At 58.2% G+C, this 15088-nt stretch overlaps 1 protein-coding gene across 14 annotated transcripts in view; it reads right to left on the bottom strand.

Annotated features, from left to right (window-relative positions):
* Positions 1 to 15088, bottom strand: part of SRCIN1 (SRC kinase signaling inhibitor 1) — a 62612-nt gene that overhangs the window by 15902 nt on the left and 31622 nt on the right. For 8 of the 14 annotated variants that reach the window (XR_004619589.1, XM_034640537.1, XM_034640549.1 and 5 more), the window contains 9 exons: positions 12496 to 12519; positions 8689 to 8884; positions 7896 to 8094; positions 7414 to 7507; positions 6055 to 6926; positions 4868 to 4960; positions 4577 to 4620; positions 4071 to 4258; positions 2719 to 2894 (listed from right to left, as the gene is read on the bottom strand). Coding sequence is in view for 13 of the 14 variants with exons in the window: in XM_034640537.1 (XP_034496428.1) it covers positions 2719 to 2894; positions 4071 to 4258; positions 4577 to 4620; positions 4868 to 4960; positions 6055 to 6926; positions 7414 to 7507; positions 7896 to 8094; positions 8689 to 8884; positions 12496 to 12519 (1886 nt within the window). In the remaining variant the exon portion in view is untranslated. The remainder of the gene's footprint in view (positions 1 to 2718; positions 2895 to 4070; positions 4259 to 4576; positions 4621 to 4867; positions 4961 to 6054; positions 6927 to 7413; positions 7508 to 7895; positions 8095 to 8688; positions 8885 to 12495; positions 12520 to 15088) is intronic. The other 6 variants (XM_034640545.1, XM_034640538.1, XM_034640548.1 and 3 more) reach the window with 2 other exon arrangements.

Genomic DNA, 15088 nt, shown 5'->3' on the forward strand with positions numbered 1-15088 from the left:
TGCCACGTGGGAAAGAGCCACCATTCTTCCCTGCTGTGTGTGACACCTGGCTGGCTCAGGGTGTGCGGTTTTGTAAAATGGTCACTCCCGAGCATCACTCTAAGGTGGGGAGAGAGACCCTCATTTCAAGGAGGACTCAGGTAAGCCTTCAGGAGGACACAACACTGCAACTCTCAGGCAGAAGGGACTGGGTCCTCCTTAGGCTCAATTAGCACCTCGATTTTCTGATCATGAAACCTGCCAAAGTTTTGGAAGGGCTGATTTGGACAGGATCTGCAAGTGAGCCCCAGACTGGTCCGAGTTTAGACATTAGAAGCAGAAAGTGGCTGGGCTTTCCCAACCCAGGTTCAGCCCTGGAGGGGAGAGTGCAGGGTCAGGAGAGAGCCAGTTCTATAATTTATGGGGCCCAGTGAAAAACGAAGATTTTGTCCCTAGTTTAAAAATTATTAAGAATTTCAAGGTAACAACAGCAGAGCATGGGGCCATTAGGAGCGTGGGGCCCTGTGTAGCTGTGCAGTTAGCAGGCCTATAAAGCCCATGCTGGCTTAGTCCAAGTTAGGCTCCAGAGGCCAGAAGGTCTCAAGTCAGCAGAAGGTGACCCCTCAGGGCAATGTCTAGACAGAGCTCAAGTGCTTGGCTAGAAAAACAGGTGAAAAACAGGTGAGAGAGCCACGCTGAATGAAACATGGAATTGGCCTTAACTTCCAGCAAGATGCTGGGGCAAGAGGAAGGGGCAGAGAAAAGCAGAGTAAGAGCAAAGCATACAGGAGCTACAGCCAGAGTAGGGGTAAGGATCGGCCTGCTGGTCAACCTAGTGCCCAGAGAGGCTATGGGAGCTGTGGGGGGGAGTGCTCTCATAGCCAAGCCAGAGCCACTGCAGGGCTGATGCCCAACCCAGCCCAGGCAGCCCCCCAAAAAGGCAGGAACCCCCTTCAAAGTGGTTGGAGAATCCTACCAGAAGCAATGGATCAGCCCCCAAGCTCTCTCAAGTGAGCAGTCTGAACAAGGGGTTTGATAACAGGACAGAGGGTAGGGAGTCTGTGTGTTCCCGGAGAACTGAGGCCCCTGGGGGGGGGGGGAAGGACCAGCCGCTCCTATGACAGAAGTTTAAATCTGTCCTTTCATCTCTTCTGCCTCTGTGCTTTTATATTTTCTTTTATTTTCCTTTAATGTCTCAGTAAAGTTCCTTTTAAAAATTCCAACCCAGCTCCACTGTGCTGAGTGAAAAGGGGCAAGGAGAGGACAGAAAAGTTGGGTAAATGGAATTCTCAAGGTGGGGGGGGCGGTGACAGCTGCCAGTCTACTTGGAGATCTGACTGAGGTTGTCACTCAGTTTTCACACCTGAAATGATGGGGTGCCTGTTGCCAGCTTATTTCCAAGTGAGATGGCCCCTTACGTCATCTCAGCCACAAGGAGTCATGGGAATCTTTGCCTTGTGCCCCACTGAATCACACAGGCTGTGTGGGCCCAAGCCTGAGAAGTAGCCCCTTGGGCTTGGAGCCCCTTGCAGGGTGGGCTCCTCTGAGGAGCCTCTCCCAGCTCCCCACGTCACTGGCCAGTAGAACCCAAGCCCTCCCTCGAAAGAATGGCAAAAATCTCAATCCTGGGCACAGAGAAGGAAGCTGAAGCGCAAAGGAGGGCAGAAACTGCCCCGATCACATAGTCTCTCAATGCTGGAGCTGGACTTCAGGTCCCTTTGTGCGCTGTGCCACCAAGAGGGAGGCCAGAGAAAGGAGCAGGGCCTCTGTCTCAGACCCCAGTGACTGACAAGAGAAGGCTGCTGTGGGGTGGGGGGTGCTCGCTCAGTGGATGGACAGCAAAAGGCAGCTTCTCCCTTCAACAGTGCCAGACAATGGGATCTTGGCCAGATAGCCATTTGCTAAATTTGGATCAGAGGACTGTCTCCTGTTAACCCTTCCATGTCTAAGCATTTGGGAGCTGGGTGTTCTCTATTCCTCACTCCTTCTGAAAAAGCTAGAGCCTCATTTCAGCAGCACCAGGATGGGAGGAAGGTTTTCCTTAGAGAGACCTGGTCTCAGAGATCAGGGACTTGGAGTGGTGACAGTTGTGGCTACCCAAGGGTCACTCTGTACAGGTCACAAGCCAGAAAGAAAGCAGACAGAGAGGAACCCTGCAGCTGGCCACATGAAAGTAAGGCTGCAGGTCAGGGGGAAGCCAGACTGTGGACCATGAGGAAGCAAAAACATAGCAAAAGCAGGGAAGGAAGAAAGGAAGGAAGGAAGGAAGGAAGGAAGGACGGACGGACGGAAGGAAGGAAGGAAGGAAGGAAGGAAAAGAAAGAAAGAAAGAAAGAAAGAAAGAAAGAAAGAAAANCGGACGGACGGAAGGAAGGAAGGAAGGAAGGAAGGAAAAGAAAGAAAGAAAGAAAGAAAGAAAGAAAGAAAGAAAGAAAAGAGAGAAGAAAGAGAAAAAGAGAAAAGAAAAGAAAAGAAAAGAAAAGAAAAGAAAAGAAAAGAAAAGAAAAAAGAAAAGAAAAGAAAAAAGAAAAGAAAGGAAATCAGGAATTGTGCCAGATGGTCAAAGGTTTGTGGGTCACAAAGAAATCAGGCCACGGAGGAGAAGGAAATCAGGCTTCAGACCAGACCAACGTCACCTGTGATTCAGGAGGAAGGCAGCTGCGCCTCCCCGGGAAACCAGGCTGCGCGCCGAGGCCGCACCCCCAGCCCTCCCTCCACCGCCAGGGAGCCCAGCCTCACTTGAGCTGCTGGGTAATGAGCTCCTCGTCGTTGAGGTAGCGCAGCCGCTCCTCCTCCACCAGGGTGCGCTGCCGCTGCAGCGGGTCCTCCTGCCGCCGCGCCGCCTCCGACACGCGCATGCTCAGCTCCGCCTCTGTGCCCTTCAGCAGCGCGCGCAGCGACTCCAGGTTCTGTAGCTGCCGGACGCAGAGGGACCAATGGACCGGGGTGGGAGGGGGTGGAGGTGCTCAGCAGGGGAAGAGCCGGGAGGAGGCGGGCAGAGGACAGCCTGATGCTGGGCGGGCTTCACAGAAGAAGCGGCTGCTTGGCTGCGGCCGTGAGCAGCAGTTAAAGGGCGGGATGGGGGAAAGCAGAGGCCCAGGGCTAAATTCTGGGGAAGAATAGAGGCAGGAGGAGAACGGCACGCGGATAGTGGTGGGAGAAGTGCTAGATTGAGGCATGCAGAACGTGCGGCTGCGTGGCAGTGGCAGTGAGCAGCAGCGAAGGGCTGTAATGGTAGGGGGGCGGAGAACAAGGTTACGGGCTGGGGAAATACAGAGGCAGGAGAACGGGATTGGGTATATTTGGGGGGCAAGAGGTAGCCCTATGTAGGGCCGTGCCGACTGTGCGGCTGTATGGCTGTGGCTTCGATGAAAGTCTCGAGCCCTGGAGTTTGATAGGTCTTCCGTGGCTAGCGCAAGATTAACTTAACGCTCGAACCCAGTTCTAAGGCCGAGTTGGGGCAATGACGGGGGTGGGTGAGATCTTATCCGTTGCCCAGATGGCAACTCTCTGCCCCCTCTCCAGCCTGTCTCTGCTCATTATTCTCACCTGATGGACCCTAAGGCCCTCTCGAGGAGCGGGCACAGCGATGCCAGGCTCCTGACTGGTGGGACCATCTGCCAGGCGGGGCAGGGCGGGGAAGACTGTGCGGACTCGGGAAGGGGTAGCAGAGGGGATCTAGGGGGAGGGCTTCCGCCCAAGGGAGTGGAGGGGAGAAAGAATGTTGGGCAAGAAGGAATTGGGACTGTCCTGAGGGATACTAACAGGAGAAGGGGCCTCAGTGGGGTGGACTGGGGTTCCAGGAGAACGGTGAGTATTCAGGCAAGGGGAAGGAGGGCGCAGTGAGGGGAACAAGGGCGAGCGGTGCGGCTTGGCGAGGGAGCAGAAATTCAGCGAGCAAGCGGGAGCTCGAGGAAGGGTAAGGGGAGAAAGAGATCGCAGAGGGGCCCAGTGAACCGCAATGGACTGGGGTGAGGACGTAGGGGATCGGGCAAGGCTTGTGGGAAGGGGTTTCTGCGCGAGTGGTTGGGGCCTGTGGGGGAGGGGCTTGAGGGGACGGGGCCGGGGTGAGGCCCCGGAGCTGGCAATACCTGGAGCTTTCGCAATTGCTGAAGTTGGCTGCGCAGGTCACTGGTGCTGTTCTGCAGGCCACGCAGGTGCAGCTGCATCTGCAAACGGCTGATGGCCGTGGGCTGTCCCGCAGGAGTACTACCAGCCGAGGGCGGGGGAGGGCCGGACACTGGGGTGGCGCCGCTGCTCCGGCTGCCTGACCCACAGGCTGCAGAGAGGGACCAGGTGGATGGGAGAAAGGCAACAAACCTTGAGCCTGCAAAGGTCCAGGACAAGGTCCTTCCCACCCCTGATCCTCACAGTAGCCAGAGAAGCACGTGGCTCTGATTCCCTGCCCCAACTAGTGGGTCAGCCCTAATGTGGGGAGCAAAGCACCAGGGCAAAGCCATCTTGGGCTAAGGTGACTGCTTATTGAGCCACTGAAGCCCAGTGACATAGCTGATGGTTTAATTCCCACTTTACAGATTCAGAATCTCAGGCTCCTAGAGGGCAAGTACCTGTGGGGGAGGGGCAAGGGGCCACTCACGTGCTGAGGGGGTGCCTGCTCCATTGGAGCCTTCTATCTTCTCACTGTAGCACAGGGAAAAGATGGTCATCAGAGGGTCCAGGCTGACCCCAGACCGTCAAAGCTGTGTGAGACTTTAACATAATCTCCTCCAGTCCCCTGATGTTGGGATGGAGTCCCAGAGAAGGAAAAGGGCTCACCCAGAGTCACACACTGAGCCATTGGCAGAGCTGGGCCCAGCGCTGCTGCTGCCCACTTTCCCTCCCTCTTGCCCCAACCATAAGCACTGGCAGTGGTGTTGAAACACCTTACCTGGGGGTCTCAGGCTCGGAGCCTCGTAGCAGGGCACTCTGTACCAGGCCCGTGAGGCTGGCAATCTGCTTCTCCATGGCCTCCATGCGCTCCCTGGAGAGGACAGTGGCTTTAAGCAACCCCTTCTCTAGGCTTGAGGGTCCCTCTTGCCCAGCCCCTCATTCTTCAGATTGATAATTAGAAGAAATACCATTCCCTCCCCAGCCACCAGCCCCAGTGCCAAAGGTTCAAGCCCACAGTCCCCCACCTAACATTGGTAAGGTCCCTTTCCATCTGACAGTCACCCCCTCCCTTGCCAGCCCCATCTCTCACTACTGGCTCCCTAATGGGCCCCACCCAGGCCTCTCTGTGCCTCTGTACATGTTTTCCCCTTTCCTGGAATGCCCTCCTCCCTACCTCCTCCCTGAAGCCATCCCAGAGCCCCAACAGATTTAAGGAGTCCCTCCTCCCAGACCACCTATATACCCTCCCAAGGGAAGGGCAAGTATTTTTTAATGTGTCACCCCCACTAGACAAGGCAGGAACCAGGTTTGCCCAACTTGGCATCCACAGTGCCCAGTGCAGTGCCTGGCACACAAGCCACAAGACAGCTGTGTGAATGTGAATTGCTTCTCCTCATCTCTCAGCAGCACTGCCTGAGGACAGAAGGGGATAGGTCAACGCTCTGGTTACCTCCTCCAGCCCTGGACCCTTAGGATGGAGCTGAATAATGGGGCAAGGGTTCCCCAGCTTGGAGGATACCTAATAGAATGTGCCTCTCTCCCCATCCCTATTTCTTAGCAGCACCCTCTCCCCAGTGTACTTCAGCCGACAGCGTGCTGGACAGCTCTCGTGGAAGCAAAACTCTGCCTGAGCAGGAAAAGCACTAGATTGCTAGTTCAGCCTCCATTTTAGTTGGGGGAAACTGAGGTTCAGGGAACGGATGCAAACCCAGGTTTCGAGAGACCTTGTCTGGGGCCTTTTCATCTAACCCCCAGCTCTTGCAGAAGGAAGGAAAATATCATGTCCATCTCTCCAGTGCCCTCCCTGCCACATCCAAATTATTCCAGTGAACCCTCAAGTCTACTCCGGGGTCTACAAAGGACTCTGGGGCCTCACAGTCCAGGACACAATCCTGCCACAGACTGCCGTATCGCCTCTCCCCACCCCACCCCCAAGAGCCCTGAGGCCTCGTGAGCGGCTCTCACCTGGTCTCCGTGTCCTTGGCTGGCACCGGCGGACCAAACCCAAGAAGCGGGCGCTCCCCAGGCCCGGGGAAGAGCTCGGGAGGGGGAGCTCCGGCCGTCGAGGAGCCCCCCGTACTGCGGGTCTTGCCTCCGGGGCTCTCTGCGAAGACCGACGAGGAGCCCGAGTCTTTGCGGAAAGACTGGCGCACTGGCGAGCCGCGGCTGGGCGGCCCCGAGTAGGGGCTGTGCGGAGGCTGGGGGCCTCCGGGGGGTGCCGCCACATCGGCCAGCTTCTGCGGCGACGAGGGTGGCAGGCGGAAGCCGTAGCCGTCGCCGTAGAGCGGGCCACCGCCCGCCTTGTACAGCGAGTCCTCCAGGTCGGACTGCAGCGCCGCGGCTGAATAGGTGCTGAGCGAGCGCACCGAGCCCCGCTTGTAGAGGCCACTGGCGCCCGGGTAGGCGAATGGGTCGCCGGCGGCCGCCGCCAAGCTCAGGCGGCCCTCGTGGAGCAACCCGTAGGGGTCGGCGTAGAGGCCCTCGCCCTTCACCAGCACCATGCCGCCCGCCTTGCCTGCCAGGTCCTCGTCCGGCTTCACGTCGCGCCGCTCCAGGATGGCGCTGGGGCTGGGGCTGACGCCCTGGGCGGCTGGGGCGCCCCCCAGCCGCTCCGCCGCGTGGTGCACAGGGCTGCCCGCGTAGGAGGGCGGGCGCCCCCCGGCGTAGGAGAGGCGCGAGCGCGATGGCGAGCCGGATTGCAGCCCCGATGGGAGCCCCGACGGCAGCCCCGACGGCAGCCCCGGGGGCGGAGAGCTGGACGCCAGGTGCGGCGCTGGCGAGAGGTTGTTGAGACGCCGTGTGGGCGACGACTCCCGCGAGGCATACACCATCTCTCTCTGCACAGAAGACAGTCCCCGAACCCCATAGGGCTGGTCACAAAGGGGATCCCTTGCACCTTGCTTAAGGAGACAGCATCTTCCCCCTGACCCTTAGGAAGTCCCTTCTGTTCTCTGCCTTCCCTCGCTCCTGCTGCATTTCGGCCCCTTTCCCATCAGGGGCTCCCAGCACAGAAGTGGCAGATGGAGAGACATTAGAAGGGCAACCCGCGGCCCACCCTGCGGTGAGGCTTGGGGAAGCAAGAAGGGAAGCAGTGGTTCCTGGTAGAGGCCTGTTGGAAAAATCCTGAATGGAGGGGAGGGGGACACGGCAGATGAGGGGAAGAACCCATCCATGACCAGAATTAGTGGGAGCCACCCTCTGCTTCAGCCTCTATGTTCCCTACTCCAAAAACTGGCCCTGATCCCTGTTGATAAGTAACTAGACTCTGTGCTCCTGGACCCTATCTGCCAGCCTCCCCAACTCCCTGGGGATCACCAGCCATACCCGGAGGTCCCCGTTGGTAAGGTGTGAGCCAGGGAAAGCAGCGTAAAGAGGCTCCTTCCTATAGATCTTGATAATACTTCGGTCCTGGATGTCCCTGGGGGGAAGGGGAAGGTGCAACAGGTCACCATCCTTCAGCCCTGCGATAAGGAGCGGTAGCTACTATAGGAAGAGGGAAGGGGGGTGGCAAGAGCGGCCAAGAGCCCCAACCTCTTCCCAGCTTCTTGCTCAGTGCCACCAACACACACTCCGCAGCCTCCACCCCAACCACCTCGTCGGCCTCATGCGCTGTTGCCAGGTTAGCTCAAGCCAAAACGAGCCAGCAGGGCTGGATGATTTAGAGGGGAGGGGGTGGGACGACCGAGGAAGGAGAGAAGGGCTGAGGTTGGGTCAGGAGGGCGCTGGGGAGGGAAAGGCCCGCGGAGTCGAGCCCCCTCAGAGGAGGAGCCTGGGGAAGCCCACCCCTCCCCCGGGGCCACGCCCACCGGACGTCCTCCAGCTCGTAGAAGACGTTGCGGGCCTCGTCTTTGATGAGGATGGCGGTGTTGGGCGACTTAAGCATGCCCATGGTGAGCTTCTGCGGGAACATGTGCGCGATGAGTGCGTGCAGCGTGTCCAGGCTGCTGACCTCGTGCGTGATGTGCACGCGCCGGGTCTCCTCCCCGAACTGCAGGAACAGCACCCCTGCGAAGGACATGCCACATTCGCTGTCACAGCCGCTGCCGCCGCCGCCACCGCCACCGCCACGCCGGCCGGGAGAGCGAGGGGGGCCTTCGGGAGCCGCGCTGGTCCCGCAGAGGCAGGGTCTGAGGCCCGACGCGGCCCCGGAGTGCAGGTGCACCCAGGCGCTCCTCATGCTGCCGTCCCCTCACGGCGCCTCAACCCCAGGCAGGTAGGAGCCTGGACGAGGTAATGGAATTGGGGGCGGGAGCAGGTATGGCAGAAACAGAGGGAGTCGTTGCTGAGGGAGAGAGAGGTGAACAGAGGGGGATGAAGGAAAGGGGGGCTGCTGAAAGGGGTGAAGGAGAGAGGAGGCTGGGAGAGAAAAGGATAGGGCAGGGGCTGGTGAAGAAGGGGAGGGATGGGAGAGAAGCTGAGGAGGGAGAAGCCCCGAGGGAGGAGACTACTGAGGGGCAGGGAGGTGGGAATGTGGCGAAGGGAGCCAGGGGTTTGGTTGAGGAGAGCTGGAGCGGTGAAGGGGGTGAAGAGGGTTCCAGGGTGAGCAGAGCAGAGGGAGGAGCTAGCGGCCAGGAGGGGGGTGGGCCGGGCGAGCAGTACCTGGCGAGCGCAGCTTGGTCTGGCTGGCAGAACGGGAGAGGGGGAGGCTCTGTCGGAAGCGGTTCATCCTACTGAAGCCCAGGGGCAGCTCCGCCTCCGACATGGTCTCCAGCGACTCAGCCGAGGCGTAAGACAGCTTGGCTGCCTGGTCTGCCAGCCCGGGCTGGGCTCCCTGAGTGTGGCGTGAGCTGCGGGTCTGCAGGGGCAGGGCAGGATGAGAGGAATCGAACATGAGCCCCTTTGCTCTGCGCATTTCCCCCATCCAGGCCCAGGGAGCCCCTGCCAGCCAGTGACACACACAGGCACACACACACACACACAAGGGTCTCCTGCATTCCTGACTCGCTGTGCGGCTACAGGAGAGTTCCCCACCCCCTTAGGGCCTTGGCCTCCCTGGGACACCCAGCAGGTAAGCAGTGGGCAAAGGACTCAGGCGCCCTGGGAAGCCAGACAAGAAACCATCTGAGCGGGAGCCAGGGCACGCCTGCTATTTTAAGCTTCCAAAGAACAACAACAACACAAATTTGTCACTGAGGTGAGCAGCAGAATCGTTGAGCAAATTGGGGCATTAGTTCCAGACATTAATTAAGCGGCGGGTTTGTGAGCGGCGAATTTATCCTTCCTGGAGTTCAGAGGGTTGGGTGGGGGCAGGAAGCAGGGCCCAGGGAGGAAGCAAAGAGAACCAGGGGCCCCAGGATCCCAGCTCTGGGAGGTAGCTGGGAGAGGAGCACAATGTCCTTGACTTAGGGTGCTTGGGAGAACCATCCCGAGGCTAGTTTCATACAGACTCTGCCTACTACAGGCAATGCACATGCACACACAGCGCATGTGCGTGACCTCAGCCCCTCCCTGCAAGGCACATGCTGCCTGGCCGCCCGCCAGCCCGGCTGGCCTCTGGGAACAGCCTCCCCCAGGACCTAGCGTGGCAGCCCCTTGCCCTGAAGCTATAGCTGGGGCTGGTATCCGGTTTGGGCTAGGGAAGGGTGTCGCCCAGTAACTGTTCCCTGCCCCAGGGACAGCTCAGTCGATCTCTCCTTGAGGGAGGGGTTGCCATGATTTCAGTTATAGAAGAGCCTACTTTTGGCTGAAAGCTGGGGCTGTCACTCAGGGCCACAGTTCCTGCCATCCTGCCCCAGCCCCTGCCCTTAAACCTGGGTGCTGTCAGAAACTCTTTTATTCAGGGGAGAAGATAATAAGTAGGATCTGTGTTATGTACCTTCCATGTTATGTACCATGGATACATATATGGATTATTTTTTTTTCCAAGAAAAGAAATCATGTTGCCCAATTGTACTTTTCTATAAAACAAGTTGCCTATTTTTAACAACAAATCACTGAAAACCATTATTAACATTGGTTAAGTTGGGGTTGAGACAGAGCTTTCTCTTTTATACATTTCTCTGCCGGGTGAATTTTGCACAATCAGAATATATCACTTCTATAATTAAAAAAAAGTGAAAGTATCACTATAAAGGAATCATTTATTCTCCTCAGCTCCCTCTTTCCCCAAATCCTGATTAACCCCTAATTAATCTCCATCTTCATATTAGCTCAATTTAATGTTCCAATTGGATTAGCACTCTGGAAACAAGAGAGCATCTTCCTCTAATGGGCGATGTGCCCAGCTGTCCCCAGTGTGGTCTTGAAGGCTTGGGGGTGTGGAAGGCCAGATTCGGAGACCTCAGGGGGCATCCAGTCTCAGAGCAATGCCTTGACCAGTGAGTGGGTATGGGTCTGGGGATGAGGGAGACGGCGTAGGAATGAGGCCCACATGGGGGATGCCTGTGCCCAGACTTTGGACCCTGTGGCTGAGCTCTAGGCTGATCACCAGCACCAGCCTCTCACCTTCAGCCCCGGAGCGGTGTGGGGAAGCAGGTCTGGTGCGGTGGTCAATGAGGTTGCCAGGCAACCGGAAGGCCAGTGGTTGCCAGGCTGATGTGGGTGAGGGGCACAGAATTCTGGCAGAATGAGGCAGCTAGCTGAGAATGAAGGGGGTGGCCACCGTACTGGGGGACACAAGTGAGGTGCAGGAACAGGGGCCACAATGGTGTGGGGGCAGGGATCCTAGGGGCTGCTGACTGCAGAGAAGGCAAGACCCTGTCCAGGCCACCCCGGGGAGAAGAGACGTCCACATTCCCTGACCTGCTGGTTTCGCTCTCCATCCTGGCCCTCTGCACACCTTGCCATTCTCACAGCCTTTGTAGAAAACCCTCTTGAGAAGAGAGAAAGCCCATTAGCACTTCTCTCCAGTGCTGGGTTGAGTCAACAGGGCAGAAAAAAGTGAGACATCCAGGACTTCCTGTCTGTGAGGGAGATGGCAAGGGACTAAAACGGTAATTCAAGCAGAGCTCTCCAAAGCTAGGAGGGGGCTGCTGTGGGAAGTAGGGCACTCCTGGCCCCAGGGGTATTCCAGCAAGGAGCCCATGACTCGTGGCCAGAGATCAGGCAGAGGGAACCTTGAGTGGGGACAGTCAGGCGAGGATCTGAGGTTCCCAAAGGCTGTCCATAGCATGGGACAGAATCACTTGGGAGCTTTTAAAAACATTCTTTCCAGGACCCCACATTCACTGAATCCAAATCTCTGGGGGTTGGGGCCTGAGGTTCAAGATTTCTGACAAGTTCCCAAGGTGATTCTGATTTGGGAATCAAGTCAGTGGCTGGGACTCTGACAGCTACTGAGGTAAGCTACCAGGTAAGGCTTGTCGTGAGCCAGGACGTGCAGTATCTCTCTTCTATCTTTACAACAACTCTATGATGCAGATATTGTTGTTCCACTTAACAGAGGAGAAACTGAGGCCCACGGACTTGTGCAATTTGCCCCAGGTCCCCCAGCTAGTTAGTAGCGGACTGGAGTTCACCACCAGGCTCTCAGGCCCATGCACTGAACCATTACATTCTACTGCTTCCTCCAAAAAGGTTGTGTGCCTGACATCATGAGTCTATGATTCTGTGATTTCTCTGATGCAAGGACTTCTCTCTGGGAGCGTGCTCGCAGATATGACACCTGGAGCAAGATGACACCTGGGGCGATAGGGACGGATGCCTCCCACCCCACCCCCACCCCCGGTCACAATGCCTGGGAGTCGGAGGGCCAAAGACTCTGGGACACAAGCGGCAGCCTGAATTGGCTCGGTTCTAGGGCCCGGGGGCCAGAGACGGTGGAGGAGGCCCCTGACGGTGCTCCCCCAGGACTCAGCAGGATGCCCTTGGAGAGGGCAGAGAGCTCTCCAGCTGTGGCTAGTCCAAACTGGCCAGGGGAGGCAAGAAGGCGCTCATCCCTGAGCTTAGCCCCCAACTTGGGCAACGGCTTTGGAGTGCAGGGCTGTGAGTCTCTTGCCAGGCACTGACCAGCTTCCCCCCACCCCGTGCTGAGTAAGAAAGGGATGAGGGGCCCATCACGGTCACAAGACCTCCGTGGCAGATGAAGTCTGAGTTCAGAGAAGAGGGTCCTCAACCAGATCACGGGATTCAGGTCCCTTGCCTCCGAGCCAGCACTGTCTCAGGTGGGGGTAAATGTCAGGCAGCCTCCCTCTTTCCAGAATGCCCCTCCCAGCGTGGGAAAGCCTATGTACCCCCTGCCCAGATCCCCAGAAGGGGTGGCCCAAACTCCCACTCTGGATCCACGAGCCCCTGGCAGGCGAGCCCAGACTCTCTCCAAGCAGCAGCCACAGCCTGCAGCCCCCAAGCCCGCCGCCCACACCAGAAGGTCCCGTGCAGACGCACACCCCTGTGCAAAGCATGTGCAGGGAGGGCCGGGGGCAGGAGGGCACATGCAGCTGTCACGGAAGCAGAAACACACGCACTGACCTTGAAACTCCAGTAGTTTGGCTGCTGATGGAAATAAGAGAAGACATGGTTACGTGGGGGGCTGGGAGGGGAGAGCAGGGGCGGAGGTGGGTTAGAGACCCTCTGAGCTCAGCACTCAGCCCTGGGACGAGGGCCCTCTGCCCTCCCAGGAACAACAAGAAAGCCGCTCCTGGTACATCCTGTCCTCCACTGAGACGCAGGCCAGCCCTGGGCAGGCTCCAGGCTCACTGGCGGGGACAAGGGAGAGCCATTGCAGATGTTCACAAGCCACGCATTCTAGTCACGGTAACTCAGAGAATCACAGGTAGGAAAGGTGCCGAAGACCATGATATAGGGAACCCACGAGACACTGGCATAGATGAAGTGGAGCTGCGGGGTCAGAGAAGTGGCGTCTGGTTGTGACGGACCCGGGGAAACTTCCTGGAAGAGGTGACATTTGAGCTGGGCTTGAAAAATGAGCAGCTGGAGATTGGGAGGAAAGGCGTGCTGAGCAGAGGGTCAGTATGGGCGAGTGCCCAGGGGCAGGCAGGCAGAGAGCGTGTTGAGGGAATAGTCGCTAGTCCCGTCTGGCTGGGGTGCCAGGTCTGGGAAAGTAGCAGATTGGGGCGCAAAGGGGGGCTGGGGCCAGCTGGGTGGGCTTCGATGTAGACTTAATGAGGCGGACAGGCAGAAAGCATCTGAATCAAGCACAGTGGGGTCAGAACTGGAGTCCAGGGGGGTTGATGTGGGAGGGGGTGGAAGAGGGAGGCTGGCAGCCAAGGCCAGGGCAGGGAGGCCTGTGTACCACAATGGCCCAGAATGAACAGAGCCAAGTGGACAGGTACCAGTCACTTCACAGTACTGGGCAATGAATGGGGAGCCATGGGAAGCAAGCGGGCTGGGGGGGGGTGTTGTAGAGACTGGGTGTGTGGGCAATGTCCTAGAGCCAGATAGTTAGGGAGACTCCTTGTACCCCTAGAGTAGGGGACCTCAGGTTCCTCCTCATTCACACTAACCTAGGGTCACCCTGTCTTCCCTAGAGACCAGAAGGCCCTTGCAGATGGCTAAGGACGAGGAAGGAGGCCCAGAGGCCAGGCTGGTTCTTGGCAAAGCTGAGGGCACCCTGCTGACCAGTGCCAGCCTCAGCAGGAAGACAGAGGCCGCAGATGGCCTGGCACTGGGGTGCCTGGCACAAGCAGACAAAATTCCCAGGCCTCAGAGCCACTGGCAGAGAAGAGGGACACTGAGGGTTCCTGCGAGGGGAGGGACATCACAGAGGGGTACCCTGTGCCGCCTGAAGGCTTTCACGGCAGAGGAGCCGGCCAGGGGGCTGAGCCAAGGGGCCCTGCTGGGATGGAGGCTTTACCGGAGTTAGACCTTTAGGGTGGGGGTGATGCCAGGCTTGGGTTGGGATGAAGAGGTTCACTCACTAGGGCCAACCCCATCTGAGCTACAATTCCCACCTCTCCACGCCCACCCCCACCCCAGCATTGGCTCTAAGAGACAAAAGATAGTCACATGTCAGGCAAGGGAAGGGGACAGCAATGTCTGCGCCCCAGCCAAGGCCTAGAACAATCGATGGACACATGCCACCCCCCTGGGTGCCAGGGGATGCCCACAGGTGCCGAGGGGAGGGGAGGCAAGAGGCTGGAGTAGCAGGCCCTAGCCACAGCTGCCTGTGGCCTTGGGCAGGGGAGAGGTAGCAGAGGGAGTGGACACGCCAGGGGCAGACAGAGCCAGGCAGAGGGCACAGGAACATTTATGATGAGAGCCGTGTCTGCAGCCCCGGCAGTGATGGACGGCTCTGCAGAGAAGGCCGCCGTCCCTCACCTTCCACCACCATTATGCGGTGCACACTCAGGCCACCCACAGGGCCGGAATGCACAGGCCCCACGCTGAGCCGAGCACAGACTCTCAGCCTCAGATAAGGACATCGCCGGAGATACCACCCAGAGCAACAAAAACACACTCACAAAGGGACACAAGACCTGGAAGAGAAGCCCTCCATGGTCGGAAACAACCCCGGAAACCCAGAGACAGAGATGTTCATACAGAGCCCAGCGTGGCTCATGCACACACAGCCCCCCCAGACCCTCACTGGCTCACGTACACTCCACTCCTCTTGCAGGAATGCAAGTACCACTCACACACACCCCAGTCCCCACAAAGTCACAGAAACACACAGACGTGGATACCATTCGCTCATATGTACACACACACACACACACACACCCCAGCCGCAGGCACACACAAAACAGTACCCACACGGTATGCACACAGAGAGAAAGACTCATCCCTCCTTCCCCCCACTAGCCAGGTCATAGTCCCTCTGGCCACCTCCGCGACAGCAACTCTCCCATGATACCCCAGACATCAGGCATGAGGTTTAACTCCTGATTCAAAAGGCGGAAGATCCCCCACCCCCACCCAGCCCCCAATGTCAACACATCCGACTCAGGATATGCAGAAGGCTGAAGCCACCTTGGGCCTCTGGGGCCTGGCCACAGCCACACTAGCTGTGCCCTGAGCTTGGGCCTGCCTCAGACCCCCGAGGCTGGGCACGTCCACGGGGCGGTAAGCCCCGGAAGGGAGGGGTCACTAGCTGGGGACAGGG

The sequence above is a fragment of the Ailuropoda melanoleuca genome, chromosome 13 (genome assembly GCF_002007445.2).
Source record: "Ailuropoda melanoleuca isolate Jingjing chromosome 13, ASM200744v2, whole genome shotgun sequence".
Lineage (NCBI taxonomy): Eukaryota > Metazoa > Chordata > Mammalia > Carnivora > Ursidae > Ailuropoda > Ailuropoda melanoleuca.